Source organism: Onychomys torridus, chromosome 5, assembly GCF_903995425.1.
Source record: "Onychomys torridus chromosome 5, mOncTor1.1, whole genome shotgun sequence".
NCBI lineage: Eukaryota > Metazoa > Chordata > Mammalia > Rodentia > Cricetidae > Onychomys > Onychomys torridus.
The window spans coordinates 97,786,869-97,803,202 of record NC_050447.1 but is presented as its reverse complement, the minus strand read 5'-3'; the positions used below and the strand labels follow the sequence as shown (position 1 = coordinate 97,803,202).

At 41.0% G+C, this 16,334-nt stretch overlaps 1 protein-coding gene across 1 annotated transcript; it reads right to left on the bottom strand.

The window, feature by feature from the left end:
* Positions 1–3,273: 3,273 nt before the first annotated feature.
* On the bottom strand, positions 3,274–14,086 carry Slc17a2 (solute carrier family 17 member 2). Its single transcript, XM_036188793.1, has 11 exons — positions 13,986–14,086; positions 11,923–12,134; positions 9,596–9,829; positions 9,397–9,484; positions 7,977–8,063; positions 6,503–6,621; positions 6,224–6,385; positions 5,643–5,775; positions 5,410–5,557; positions 4,566–4,656; positions 3,274–3,408 (listed from the first exon to the last, which is right to left on the bottom strand). Exons 1-11 carry the CDS (start codon positions 14,011–14,013, stop codon positions 3,274–3,276), a joined length of 1,437 nt encoding a protein of 478 aa, XP_036044686.1. The 5' UTR covers positions 14,014–14,086.
* Between the last annotated feature and the right edge of the window lie 2,248 nt (positions 14,087–16,334).

Here is a 16,334-nt window from a genome sequence, read left to right as displayed (position 1 = left end):
AAACAAACATACAAACAGATAAAGAAAAAAAAGAGCCAAAGAAAAAGCACAGGAAACACACAGACATGCAGAGATACACACACACACACACACACACACACACACACACACACACCCTGAACTCCTATAAAAATGGAAACCATAATGTACAAGCAAAAGACCTGTAAGGTTTAAAATCAAAAAGCACAGACAAACCATTGTGAGAAAAAGAACCTTCAAGAACACCATTGGGTTGGCCATCTACTGCTGGTCCTGAGGCCCTGGCCGTCAGTGTGGTTTGTATACCCAGTGAGATCTCGTTAGAGAAAACAAATTTTTCCTTTTGAAGGGCTGTCTATTGGAGAGAGCTTCTGGGTTGGGGATGGGGGCTTGTGTCCACTTCCCTTCTCAACCCTGGTACCCCATCTGACTTAGAAGGGTACAGTGTGTGTGTTCAGTCCCTGTGTATGCTTCCACAGTCTCTGTGAGTTCATATATGCATCACCCCTGTTGTGTCTAGAAGGCCTTATCTCCTTGGTATCTCCCACCCACACTGGCTCTTACATTCTTTCTACCTCCTTTTCAAGTTCCCTGAGCCCTGAGGGGAGGGACTTGATTGAGATATCCCATTTAGACTGAGTGTTCCAAGGTCTCTCACTCTCAGCACATTTCTTGTTGTGGGTCTCTGTATTGGTTCTCATCTACTGCAGGAGAAAGTTTCTCTGGTGAGGGCTAAGTAAGACTGATTTATGAGTACAGCAGAATGTCATTAGGAGTCATTTTATTGCCACGTTCCTTTAGCAAAACAACAGTGTTTAGCTTTCTCCTAGGCTCAGGTTCTTTGTTACCTGAGCATTCTCAGGCATGGGTTCCATCTTGCAGAGTGGACCACCTTAAGTCCAGTCGGATAGTTGGTTACTCCCACAACTTTTGGGCCAATGTTCACCAGCATATCATTCAGGCAGATCACTATTGTGGATCAAAGGTTTTTAGCTGGGTTGGTGTTTACCTTTCTCCTCTGGTAGCATCAAGAGTACCTTCCTTCTTGTACCATGAACTAGTCAATAAAGATGAAGGCTCTAGTTCGGTACCAGTGTGACTTTTTTGTGTCCTATGAATCATGTGGATGTTGTCTTGAGAAATAGAGCCTAACCATCAATTTGTGGAGAGCAACTAATAGCCATGGCAATAGCCTGGACGTTTCCCATGGGGCCTCTCTGCCAACAACTCAATTAGAGTGCTCTTCCTGGTACTGGAGATTCTATTTGGTGGTGAACGATGTCTGATTAGAGCTTTGTCGGCCCTATTACTTGGTCATTCCATTTAGGTTTCTTTCATCCATGTGTGCATATATTTTAAGAAGCTTCTACTATAGTAGAAGGTTTTCACATGACATATGACCCTCAGACAGCCCTTAGTTGAGTTGTTCTTCCTCATATCTCCTCTCTTACCCACCTCTTCTTTCCCTTCTCCATTTAATTCTCAGACTACATATATATGTAACACACACACATATATATAAAACAACAGACACACATATATAAAACAGACACGCACACACACACACACATATATATATATATAAAACAACAGACACACACACACATACATATAAAACAACACACACACACACACACACACACACACACACACACACACACATCCCTATAACCACAGAAGTTAGATACTGAGTTCAGGATTTGGAGGAGGGAAGGGTTTTCTGAGGAAGTAAAAATAGAAAATATAGTCATAAGTGGACTATGTTGTAGGATGGAAGCTGGAATAGGAAGATTTTTTTTCTTTTTTAGTTTTTAGTAGGACACTAAGGACAAAATTTCTCTTCTTTGAATCCCTGTCATGTGTCCATTTTTCTATTGGAGTCTCTCTCTCTAACTCTCTCTCCTCCCTTCCTCTCTCCTTTCCTTGCCTTCATTTATTCATTCATTTGTTCCTTCCTGAGTTCTCTCTCCCCTCATATGTAATGTGCCAGTTCATTATATTTCCTCTCTTTCCATGTGTCTTCTAGTTTTCTACTAGAAAAGGATAAATATTCAGAAAGCAGAATAAATGTGTTATCATCTCACACCACCCTCAGGACCTGACACTAGCTGTTATCCTTACAACATCTGCTTAAGGTTACCTCTTGGTTTTGACCCGGACCTGATTAGAAGATTCTCTTCCCCTGATGAATTCATCTAAGGTTCAGATCCTGTGTTGTTTTGGAATTCTGAACATATTTTAAACAATACTGCTTTTCTAGGGAAATTGAGGAAAAACAGAAGGAGGCATCTGTATGGAGAGGTACTTTAGAGTATATTTCACATAGTAAGATACAACATCAACTATTACTGTAGTTGAAGATGATTGTTTGGGAGAATATAAAGGTCAAATGGACTTTCTATACCCTCAGAATGAACTGCTCTTGTGAAATTTCTTCCAATGCTTCTCTCTAGCTCACTTTACCTTTAATAATTTCTTCCTCAGTGGAAAATTACCCATTAACTTAAAGGTGTTTCTGTTTCCTTCTTCTATTTTTACCAGGTGACTAAACTTTCTCAGTGTTTTGGGGTGTCCATCTGTTCTTCTCATGTGATAAGCATTCCAATTTTGTTATCTCTCTTCTTGTATTCCATTTTAACTTCATTCACTGAATCTTTTTCTCATCGTTTTCTGGTAATAACCTCCAAGAAATTAGCTAGGATTCATAAATATTGTTCCATTTATAGAATTAATCCTATTCTAGATAGTTTTAACATACTCTGTTTATTCTTAGCATATTTATTTTAACAGCATTTAACCACATAAACACCCATGTTTCATGGAGTATTATAAAAAGAACAAAATTAATTATGTGCTTATAGGTTTAAATTCTGTCCTTTGCTGAGTTTTATAATCCATAGAAACAATTCCCACAAGATCATCTCTATGTCCATAACAGTCCCCATGAAGGTATTCATCAGATTATTTCAGATAGATTTTTATTCATCTAGTACTCTCCAAAGAGGAAAATTCAAAGGCGACTAGAATTGACTTCAAATTCCTCTACCAATTAACCATAGTTACCTGTTGGAAAAAAAATCCTGTGGAGTCTAAAATGTAGTGACACTTGGGTTCCATCCCAGACTAACTCACTCTGAAAAGTAGCCTGGGCATAAGTTTTTGAAGCTCTTTGGAAAAGGTAGCACCTAGCCAGAGGAGAGAAGTTTTGTATCTACGGTCATGAGAAAGAGTGGCAATAAGCAATGTTAAGAAGTTGAGGATCAGTACTTCATTTGGGTCTCTAAACCTCCATCCTCAGAGGCGGGTGAGAGTCCTTTCTCGGGCCCAGTTCTGAATCTCTGCTTGTCCAAACATAAGGTAAAAGATCAGACCAAACATGTTGACAGCAGCAGACAGGAAAAACACATTCCTCCATCCTGATTCATAATCCTGAACATAGAAATACACAATAATTATTAATATTATAAATTCCTTCACCACCAATTATACAAATCCTCTGCTTTACATATTGCATTGCTAATCACAAGTATTTAGAGGGCAAATATAGAACGCACTTAGCATCTTGTCAGCCAAGAGGGACCATAAAACTGTTGGGAAGCAAATGACTAAAAAGCACACTGGGTTCTATTTTGTGGTAGCTATTTCTTCAAACAAAACCAAATTAAACGATATTGATTTTCTAGAAATCTGGATTTCCACAATTATGAAAGCGAAGCTTTACAGTTGTGACTAAAATGCCCTTCTTGCTTTGCTGAGTTTTTTGGCTGTTGAGTTCCATCAGTTCAGCTCCTTCTGAGGACCTTTCAATGCAGTCTGAGCTATACTTGACCTGTTTGAGAGACCCTCCTGTTAGGCCAATCATAGTTCATTGTTGGCATTATCACCACAGTGAATTCTTACAAATTTACTCAGAAAGTAGCCTGGAATCTAGGTCACCTAGCTCTACAAGCAAAATTTGCTTCTCAGGTTGACACTCTTCCATCCTTTTCAGATTCTTCCATTCCTACCTTTCTCTTGTTCACTAGTCCATACCTGTAGGCTTGGAACAAACCTCTCACTCCATACTCCCTGGACTCTCTCGGCCATACTCTTCCTTAAACTGACCTGAGGATACTTGGTTTTCCCTTTATGCGGTGAAAAACTGTCTATAATTGATCTGATTGGACTCTTCATGATCTCCCCCTTCCTTCCTTCAGTCTTCATAATTTACTAACTCTTGACAGGTCCCCATCATTCTAGTCATAATGAAGACCTCTCTTGTCGATTTCATTGTAAGCCTAATCTTTAATGGCTGAGCTGCCACTCCAATACCCTCTCACTCTTTTTACTCCTGGAAGTCATAGAAAGACTGTCATTTGCACCCAACCAACAAATGAATACCTATCCCTTTTGAAAAGTTCAGCTTTCAGTTTTCTTTCCCTGGGAAGTATGGCATGCCAGGGTCTGACTTACAGGTCTTCGTGACCTAAGTGTTCAAATCCATGCTTGCTTCCCTGGCCAATCATACCATCTTTGAGAGCACAGGGTATATTTTCAATGCCTAAAACAATACCTGCCAATTGCAGATGTTCAATAACATGCCCAACCTGACTGATGAGGAATCCGGTGGTAGTGGAAGAGATGATTCCAGCAGTAAGCCCAAATCCCCTTGAGATGCCCATGAGGAAACTTGCATATCTGTGGAGGAGATGATTTTATGTAGAAACCATCTATGACACCTGTAGCACTTGAACCTTCATGAAACACATTTCTAATGGCAAGGTCACTTGCTCTAGAGCAGTTTTTATTACTAAAGATATCCAAAGAGTTGCCTATTCACCAACTTTGAAATTATCTGTCCACCAAGTCAAAAGCTAAATAACCAGAGAACTAGTCTCCATGGGAACTGAGTATTTTCATCACACTGCTCAGTGCAGAAGGCAGTTTGCATAACAGACAAGATATTGGCTCTGAAACTACACTCTATGCCTTTAGATCCCGGCTCTGCCCTTGTGTTATCATAGACACATATTGTATACCCTTTATACCTTGTCTCCTCTCCCTGAATTAGAGGGCCATAGTGGATTCTACCTAATGTATTTGTGATGGTGGCACATATTGATTTATGAGAGTGTGTTAGCATAGGTCTGGTTTATGGTGAGTAGTCCATGTGTGGTGGCTGATGTAACAAACACCCTGGAAATTTCCAAAACAGCATCTGTGACCTTGTCCCAAAACACACAGTCTAATCTCTTATCAGGAAACATAAAAAACTTTCATCTAGCCAGGAATGAGACACATGGCCATGGCTGTGAACCAATATTTCTAGCTATCTGTCCTCCGCCTTGATTTAGTACATGTCAACAACAGACAGGCTTTGCACATTGACATTGACAGCTGAGAACTACCAGCACTTGGGTGATCTGATGAAGGCAATAGACAAGCCCTTACCTGGGGGCAACATCTAGGGTGTTGATGATGAACCCTGAGTCACAGAAATTGCTGGTCCCAGGAATGAGAATCAGCAAAACAATGGTTGCTATGTAACTGGAAGTCACAAAAGGCAGGGCCACAGCACAGAGAGATGGAAGAAGGAGCCCTGGAGAATGAGGACACAGTCAAGAGGCTTCTCAACCCCCACGCAAGAAGAGAGTGGTTACCTGAATCCACACACCTGTCCTTACCCAGGGATGAGAAGAGTCTTCGAACTGTGATTAAGCTGAGAAGATTCCTGGACAGAAGGAAATCTGCCATCTGACCTCCTAAAATGGTGCAGCTGGCAGCAGCGATGAAAGGCAGGGAGGACAGGACCCCACTCTGAAAGAGGGAACGGGACACAGAATGTCACAGAGCAGCACAAGTACCAGCACTTATCACACAGACCCATCTTAGCCCAACCTCCACCATTCCAAGCCGTTTGAGCAAAACTAGCACCTTTGCTACACTGGAAGAGTACTGTCCTAGGGAAGAGAACCAACTCCTGGGGAAAGCTGTGTCAGTTGCTGGGCAAAACTGTACCATTGTGAGTGGCAGAAGACCCTGGTGATAACGAACCCTGATGCACAGCAGCTCCACCGTGCAGCAGTCACATAAGCCAAGGCAAATCATCTCACCTCTGAGTGTCCCAATTCCACTGCTGTGGAATAGGAATCATGGCACTGCCTCCGTCCCCATCATTGTGAAGGTTAAATGATTCTACACATTGGAATATAATGGACAGCGCAGGGTGACAGTCATTACTGCCACAGTAGAAGAGTGTACTCACATCTCTGATGTTAACGTGGAGCACTGTACTGATGTATGTTGGTAGGTAGGTTATGATTATGGTGCATAGCCAGAAATGACTGAAAAAACCCATGAAGACGGCCCACAGTGGCAGGCATCTGACCATAGCCTTTATGGGGATGGATCTTCTGGGAGAACTAGACTGAAAAAAAAAAAAACAACCCATCAATCAACATTGGCATTAGGATAGGTCTCCCTAGAAACAGTGCTCTGCAGACCTCTGCATGGCCCATGGGTGGAAGGGGAGGGTGCAGTGTACCTGCTGAGCCAGTGAGGATGTGATATGTTCCTTTTCCCTCACACTTATGCACGGGTGATGCATGGGGTCATCGTAAATCACTGTGAACCACAGGACACAACAGACACAGCCAATGCTACCTGGGAAGTAGGGATGACGTTAATTTTCGGGTAGATTCATATTTTGGAAAAATAGGAATTTTTTTTTCTGAAATATCACAGCCTATCACACATATTGACTTGGGATTATTCTACCATAAAACCTAAATTTCTCGTATCTTCTTTTCCACTCTGCAAAACTCTTCTACTGAACCTTTTTAAATGCCAGAATCCTGGAGATAATGTGAGCATGGATAAATCACGGCACAGCTGAGGCTTAGGGATCCAGTGCTTATGCTCATATGTGGTCTTAACAGTAATTTCTTAGCATACATATCATTGTCTTCTTTTGGTTTGCATGGTCAGAACTGAAGGAAAAAGTAGTTATGTGTGCATGAAACTACTGGCCATAAAGTCAATCATTGTGGCACAGAAATATTTCTAATATGGTTGCAGGAGATTGCAATTTGCATTCAAACTATAGACCCCTTGTAGAGCCCCAGGAGGAGAAGCTCTTCCGTGCCTGGTTAACATATGTGAAACGCGGTGATGGGGATTTACATTGTTGGGGAGAATGAACCTCATGCTGGGAAAATGTTTAACAATACCATTGGGCTAAAACGAAAGAACAGACTGAAGAAAGTTGTCTACTTATTGGGATCTTTGTCATCTCAAAAATATTCTATGTTAAAAGATTATGGGGACTAATGTTCTTTAAATCCCTCCCATATTATTGGATTAATCCATTATTTTATTGGGAGCTAAATTTCAGATGTTATGATCATCAAAGTAGTCTGGAAAACATGATATAACAGACTATTTGATTTAAGCATTTCACAGTTTAGTGAGGAGATGAGAAACACAGTAGAACCTAAAAGGGAAGTACAATAAGAATCAGAGAGGAGAGGATGGCTGAACCTGATGGGTAAGCCACAGAAGGGAAGGAACATCTGAACTAAGCTTTCATGACTCACTTGGTAGAGGATAAAGGTAATAACTATTACACAAAGTGGAAACACACTAAAGGTGCACTCAGCCAGCTTTGATGTCTTAGCTGTACAGAGTCACAAGGCCAGGAACCTCATATGTGGTGTAGAGATGCTGGGGAGGTGCGTGTGGGAGGCAGGCTAGGCATTGTAACTGACTTCTCATAAGCTGGAGTGTGAAGAGTGATCTTGTCTGCCCGGTGCATGCCAATTGTCCAAACCACCAGGAAGGTATGAGACCAAGATACGTGAACTATGTATTAAGAAAGCTACAAATCTTCAACATTCTTCATCATTTTCCACTTAACAAAGGGCATGGGGAGAGTGTGAGTGATGTATGTCTTAAAATCGATGACTGAAAAATGGAAGTATGATTTAAATTTAAATAGGATTTAGGAGACAGTAACTCACCAAAGATATAGAAGACAAAAGGCCAGCCCAATGCCTGTGAGATTAATCCCCCCACACAGAGGATGATGAAGGACCCAAATGCTGCCCCTAAAGAGAAGACAGAGAAAAGCACTCATGGAAATAGCAATGGCTATATTGTGGACATTGTCCCTAGAGTGAGGTAGCTGATCTGGAATTACTGGATGATGAGAGGATTTCTTCCTGTTCACTAGACTCTCCCAACATCACATGAAATGATGAGCATTGTAATGAGCAATAGTTTACTTCAGTGGCTCCTTAACAGCAATGTCACCAACTCTAACTGCTCAGTTCATCACAGAATCTCTCTGCAAGTACAACTTACTAAAATTAAAGAGGTACAGTCCCTGCCTTCAAGGAGATTTTGGCCTGAATTGGTGAGAAAATAATGAGTAGAATTCACTCTCACAAATGTATTAATCAAGATTACAATTGGACCTTGACATCTACGCTGACAACAGCAACAGCCAGGTATGGTGGCACATACCTGCAATCCCAGCAATCAGGAGTCTGGGGAGTGGGGGAGGAGTGACACGAATTTGAGGCCACTTTGGGTTACATCAAGAGTACCAGGCCAGCTGTGGCTGTCTACTAAAACAGTGTCTCAAATAAACAACCAAATCTACAAAACCGAACAGCAATTACAACTATGTATTTACAGACTATGCTTTTCACGGTAGGAAATGCATTTTATATAGAAATACTACACATACCTAGTATACATAAACACTTGCACATACAAACACATATACAAACCCCAGAAAGGTTTCATGAACTAATAGTCACCTGTGAAATCTGAAAATCTGAAAGCAATCCAGTGTATTCCATTCTATTCCATTCCATTCTCTCCTACTCTCTCTTATCCTCTCTGTTCATTTGCATGTTTTAAATCCTAGATTTTGCTGCCACTCAATTGATATCATGATACTGTTATATGTCTTCAGTTTGAAAAGTGATGTAGAATGTAAATGTGATAATAAGCTCACAATGTGCAATGGGAACAGATAAAGTTAAGTTAATAACAACTGAAAGACAAAACAATTGCCTCAGCAGTACAAAGCTAAGCTAGCATTGATGGGAAGAGAAGAAATCAGCCAGAGAGGAATTTCTCAGTAGAGGACGACAATGCTGATGGGGAAGCAAACAGAAGGGTCTCTGTGTGGGGATAGACAGCATGATGTGACCTGTGCTGGACACAGGAGTGAAGTGTTGATAGGAGCTTAGTTCTGTTCTTCACATATATGTTCTCAGGTCTACAAGCTGCTCTAAAGTCATCCCAATGACATTTTAATGTAGTCACTGGTCATAATAAATAGTAGTGATGCACCCCCATGATTCTCCAATGACTCCTCAATACCAATGGGACCAAATCTAAACACCTTAGTTTCTTACGCATCCTCACCTGAGCCAGCAATGCTGGTGAGCTTGCTCCGTTCAAGTGGAGGAGCCCACTTTGCCCAAATTGTAAATTGACCGGTCCATGCCATTCCCTGCAACAAAAGTCATTAAGATCTTTGGGGTTTTTTTTGTTTTGTTTTGTTTTGTTTGTTTGCAGATATTGGGAATCTGTATCCCATCAGTCTGAGGAAACATCTAGATACCTGGGCCATCCCCTGGACTGTTCGAATGACAATGACCAAAATCACCCCAAAGTCAGCAGCCAGTGGAGTAACCAGTGTAAGCAGGGATGAGATGAGCAAACCAGCACCAAGAATCTGCTTTGCTCCAAATATGCCCGCTAAATAGCCACTAGGTATCAGAGTCAATATGATTCCGTAGCTGATGGAGCTAAAGATGATGCCCTGCGTCTCTGTACTCCACTGATAAACAGCAGCCTGGAAAAGAAGAAAAGGGCTTTGCTAAGTCCTGATTTGAAAATCTACATTATATTCACAGTTGTTGGGTATTCAAGAGATTCTATTATAAAAATACTTATTTTGGTGTAGGTTTTTTTTTCTCTCAAATTCTTACCTAACATTATTTTTTTATTTATTTGTTTTACAAATAACCAACTCTGTCCCTAATTTGTTTCCCTTAAAAAGAGAACATTTCAAACATAAGAAACAAGGAAAAGAGATAAAGATACATAATTGTGGGGCTGGAGATATTCTTAGCGGTCAAGAGTACGTGCTGTTCTTACAGAGGACTCTGATTCAGACCCCAGAACCCATGTGGTGGCTCACAACTGAACATAAGCTCCAGTGGATCTGACATTCTTTTGGCTTCTGTGGACACCAGGCACATATGAGGAGGACACATATACACACTGGCAAATGCCCACACACAGAATATAAAGATAAATCTTTAAAGAAAAAGATGAACAATCACTTAGATGAGAGGATGAAAACCATAACTAACCATAGCAGGTTGACTTATTTGCTAACGAGCTTCTTTTAAAACCTGAGTACCATTGGCACTCATTGAATAAAGTGAACACAACTTTGCTCATTTCTTATCAAAATTAACCCAATTTAAAAAAATCACATTTAGTTGTTATGGATGGTCTGCCTGGAAGAGCCAAATTACTAAGGTATACATTGTGAATGAGTAAATTCTTCTGACATAACTCAATACATAATTTTGATAGTCTCTAGATCTGGAATCATTATAAATTAGATTACCAAAGAATATAAAACAAGAAATACTTTATTCACTTAAGATAACTCTTATCACCCAGGTGTTGGTAGAACACACCTTTAATCTCAGCACTAGGGAGGCAGAGGCAGAGGAAGGCAGATTTCTGTGAGTTCGAGGCCAGGCTGGTCTATATAATAAGTGCTAGGACAACCAGGGGTATATAGAGGGGTCCTGTCTCAAGAAATAAGCAAAGAAAATGAAGATTATTATAACTCAAAGTATATGATTCATATTAGAATAAACATGTGAGGGTGGACAGAAAATTTGAGGATGGGAAGACAGTTTGGGAGGGTACAAGAGAGAATAATTTTAAGCTATCTTTTGGAGAATGCCTGTGATTTCTGTAAAGAGAACAAGGACAATGCATTCCTACTGGATAAAAAGGAAATTAGGCTTGCAACATGTGGGATATGAACTGCTCCCATTCTGACAGTGACTGTGGCTGGCTCAGAGCAGAGACCTTTTTTTGGCCATTTCTGGATGGGAATGTGCTGAGGAGGAAGACCAGACTCTGGTAGAGCACAGTGTGTCCTGACCCATGTGCCCTGAGTCCCCAAGCACAGGAGTGTGAATGAGTAGGTGAAATATAATACAATCATAAATCATGGATGACATTAGGAATGTGTAGTAAATGAGAGGATAAAGGACAATTGCCAAAATAGTATCTTTATGATTCTTATCCATATATGATGAATATGTGGTAAAGGCAGTATTAATTCATTGATTAATGAGGGAATTGGTAAGAATATGGTAGCTTGTGAAAGAGAGGGTGAAAAGAACCACATCTATCTAAGCTGGACAGCAAAGCAGGAATGGAATTTAAATTGATGGCACACTGCCTTGTTCAGCCACAGTGCAGGAGCTGCTGACTGGGAAGAGGAGAGACCAAGTCTCCACAGGACTAGAACCATAAGCATTTCTATTCATCATATAGAATTTGAAGAGCTATAAATAGCTAAAAATGGTGAAGGCTGCAGGGACTCAAATAGAATTGGATAACCTAGAGGGTTCCCCTAGACAGTAACTAGTTTCTCTCTGAAGATATCCAAGTCATTTATTTGTCCTATTTTTAAATTGCTAAGATTTTCTTACAATTTGTCTATATTACTACAATGAACGATAATTACTATTACACACTCAAGCAATGCCTCAAAAATCATCTCAGTTCCTTTCAGTTTAGAGTTGAATTCTATGCTCAGCAGAGTGAAGACTGCACCCTCCCTTTCCTGTTCTTCTTCTCTGTCAGTGATGTTTTTTTCTCAGCATAGAGCCTGCTCCCCACCACACTCACCCGAGTACTAAAGTCCTTGATGCTTCTGCTCCAGTTACCGAGGGGGTCTGTCAAAGGTCCCTCAGAGGATGTGTTAGCTGGGTCCTGATGCTGTGTGCTGTTCACCATGGCGATGATGGCAATGCTCAGACTCACACGCTGCGTTATCATGGTGAAGTTGGAGAAGTGCATAATGAGAGCCAGCCCATAGCGTAAGGAGCAGAGACCTGAATCTAGGCAGTACAAGAGTTACACAGTGAGTGCCCTAGAGGACACTGCTCTTTCCCATTTCTTCCTCAGTTAAATCTGAAAGAACTCCAGATCACATGACTCAATGCAACTGTCTTGCTTTCTGTTGTTGTTGTTTTTCATCCTTCCTTCCTTCCTTCCTTCTTTCCTTCCTTCCTTCCTTCCTTCCTTCCTTCCTTCCTTCCTTCCTTCCTTCCTTCCTTTCTTTCTTTCTTTTCAGATCCTTATCAGGCAAGCAGTCTTCCTCTGAGCTTTACCCTCAGCCCTTTTTAGAATGCTTTTGAGACTGGTCTCATTAAGTTGCCCAGATTGACTCTGAATTGACTTTGTAGCCCAGGAAGGCCTTAAACGTTCAATCTCTCATGCCTCAGCCTTCCACGATGTCAGAACTACAGACCAGATGTCATCAGGCCCAACTAATTCCAGTGACCTCTTTTCACCAAAATAATATTTTTTCCAAACTCCATTGCCATATTATTTTGCTAGCTTTATTACAATGAGTATGATGAGTTTGGGATCTTGCAAATATGGCCTTCTTTAGAGGCATGGAAACAGATGATGAGCAAGGAAAGCTTTAATGCAAGGGTCTCATGTTACATTGCTCCAAAGTAGGAGATTAGGGGAAAGAAGGCAGAACCAACCATGAATGCCAGCTCTCTGCATGGCAAGTAAGTGATCCATCTCATTTAGCATGTTCATTTCTCACAGAGCTTTGTGAGATTATGCATTGATAGCTGCCTTTCAAGGACACTACTTCCCTGTCTGAGGATTCTCCTTTGAACTGGTAGAGAAATAACATTCTTCTCCTTTCCTGTTCTGAACTCTCTCCCTCACTATCCATGTTGTCTTCTTCTTTTCATTGAGACAAGAGCTGAGTTTGTTGTCCAAGGCTAGCTTGAACTCCTAGGCTTGACTGAAACCCCCAGCTCAGCCTCTGGAACATCTGGAACTCCTGCTGTTTACCACCGTGCCTAGCTGAGAGCTGATATTTCACAACACCTGAGTACTTTAGTAACTCCTTTTTCCTGTGCATTACTAGATCCTGCCTTCATGGCACTTCAACTTTTTGAACAAATATGTAGAAACAATTCTACTAAACTTATAGGTAAAATGATAGAGTAGTATTCATTGGATGTATAACACACACACACACACACACACACACATATATGCATTCAATACACTTCCAATATATATGTTTGTGTAATGTGTGTACTGGTATTCTGTATCTATTCCCAATAAAATAAAGCAATGGGCCAAGATTAGAAGGATTTCCAGGTCACTGATGGGTTAGACTTTTTCCCCCTGCATATTTGAAAAACTAAGTTGTGGGACACAAACAGGATCTGTGAAGAAATAGAAAAATAAATGGAAGAAATCTCTAAGCAGCCTAAGGGGTAGAACTAGCTGCCTGAAAATGAATTATTTCAATATCTGTTTGAGTTTCCAAGCTCAGAGGAAGTGGCCAGGCGTTTGGCAAATGTGTTCTGCAGGGATCTGTGCCTAAGCTGGCAGTTTGCTTTAAAATTACTTGTTCAAAACTCATTGCATACTTCAGATACAGGATTTATTGATCATGTGGTTCAATTTCTGCCAGATTCATCCATGGTGTCTCCTAACAATAAAGCAGCAGGCAGCAGTTTGGGATTGAGGCTCGATCTGTTTCAATTAATCCCAGCCCTCAGGAGGCTTAGACAGGACCAGAAGTTCACTAAGAGAGTCCAGAGGAGCAATATAATGAAAAAGCAGAGAGAAGACAGCAGGCAAGGGGGAAGACGCTGGAGCCAGGGACTGAGTCTTCTAGAAGGGTCTGCAAATGAGGACAGTGGCCTTACCTTTCCTGGTGGTAGGCTTCTCGTCCATTTTGCTTCTCTGGGGAATGGTGTGCACTCTGTGGTGGAGTTCTCCTCTGCCCCGAATCACGGTCACCAGGGCAGGCTTTGACCTATGAGAAGAACATCATGCAAGAAATGAGACACAGCCTCCTCCTGCCATCACTGCCTTCTTTGGGGATCAGGAAGAGGTGGACATTGGTTGTTTGTTTTTCTTTATGGCTTCCACATCCTGACTCTCATAGATTCTGACTACGCTTTCAAGTGGACTATGTTATTATGAGGAAATGATTGTAAATCCTTAGAGAAAATTGTTTAAATTCTCTAACCGCCCATTTTTGCATCTGTTTAATAAGTTTTCTTTCTGAGTGGTACTATAAAACTGCAAAGACTTAATCAAACCATGCAACGCTAAGAAGCATCATTACTTATGCTGACCATAAAAAGTACAGTTGAGCTCAAGAGCTGAAGATGAAGGTTCTAGAGAAGACTTGACTCCCATCCTGACCTCTGGACAAGCATCTTCTTTGAAGATGCTACATGACTTTCACATGCAGTAATGGTCAGTGTTAATTGCCAACTTGTGGAATCTAGAATCACCTGGGAAGATGGACCTATGGGTAGCCTTGTGTGAGATGAGCTTGATTATGTTAACTGAGAGGAGGTTTCATCCAGTGTGGGTGGCACCATTCCCTGGGCAGGGGACCCTGGACTGCATCAGAGTGGAAAAAGAAAGTTGAGCACTAACGTGCATGCATTACTCCCTTCTGACTGAGGACAGATGTGAACTGGGCAGCTGCTTCTGAGGCCTTGACTTCCCTTCCATGATTAAAGTATTGTTTACTGCACATAAAATGAACATTTTATTGAACTGACAATATCTTTAAAACATTTATAAAATGATACTGAATGGGGGGCTTCTGCTGGAATCATAAATGAATTTATCTACTTTGAAAAGCAAATAAAAATACTGGCCCCAAATATGGTCATGTTTAATTCAGTATCTGTATATCTTTGGGAGGAGTATATTCATTTGCTTCTTTTAGCAATTCTAAGGATCTTGTAAATTAACCATTTTTAGACTGTATCTTCAACGACTGTTAAAACCACCTGCATCATATTTATATTTCATAATTCAGGATTTTATACTTTCTGAACCCAAATTTCAAGAGATATTCCCACACTCTTAAAGATTCTCATAACATATGATAGAGGGCCATGATGGAAAATACAGATGAAGAATTTTATCCAAAATATCCATTGTAATATTTTTTTATAACAGCGAAATTTTGGAGTCACAGTAATCAAACTCTAGGGGTCTGGAGGGTTAGTTCTGAGGGCTTCTTGTCAAGGACTCTGTTAGAACAATGCTTTTAAATCTATTGAGATAATATCAGAGAATCACTTTGTACTCAGAGAGTGTAAGCAGGATAATGTGCAAGCCACATGCAGAGAAAAAAATTACACAAGTGGAACCATTGATGTTCCCAAGAGGCAGACTCTGGGAGTTACTTTATTATTCATTATTTCTCATATGTATGGTGTTTTATGTGCAAATGTGTGTGTTCATGTATGTTCAGTTTGTGTGCATGGGTGCACGTGGAGACCAGAGTCAGACTCACATGTCATTCTTCAAAAGCTGTCCATCTTGTCTTTTGAGTTAGAGTGTGTCACCAGGACCTGGGGTTGCAGATTGGGCTGGCTGGTCAGGAAGCATCAGGGTCCTCCTGTCTCTACCTTCCTACCTAGAAGGAGCCAAGTTCACTTCCAAATAACTATTAGACTTCTCAATTGTGAGATATTCTTGATAATTTTTTCTTTCCTTTTTTCTCCTTTCTTTCTCTTTCTCCCTTCCTCCCTCCCTCCTTCCCTCCCTCCCTCCCTCTCTCCCTTTTTCTCCCTCCCTCCCTCCCTTCCTTTCTTTTACTGAGTCCACTATGTAGATCAAGCTGACCTTGAACTTCTGATACTCATTCTGATACCTATTTTTCAGACTCCTGAGAAATAGGAGTAATTGAAACTTAGTTTTATTACAATGGACCCACATCTAGGCTCAACTGCCACAAAGAACAGATGAGCAACAAGGCAGATGCTGGCTAGGTGCTCTGGAAAGCCTCTGAGTTTCACTAACATCTGGATGATGCCAGGATTCATCCCACTGCTCTACACACAGCTCTGGAAGAAGAGACATAGGTTTTCTGCTAACAGCACACACCTCACTGGTAAGAGAATGTGTGCAGAAGATTGGGAAGTTATCCCATCCTCATAGTTCACAGAGTCAGCACCCGGTCTCTGGTCTCTGAAAGGGCCAAGACTGGGAAGTTATCCCATCCTCACAGTTCACAGAGTCAG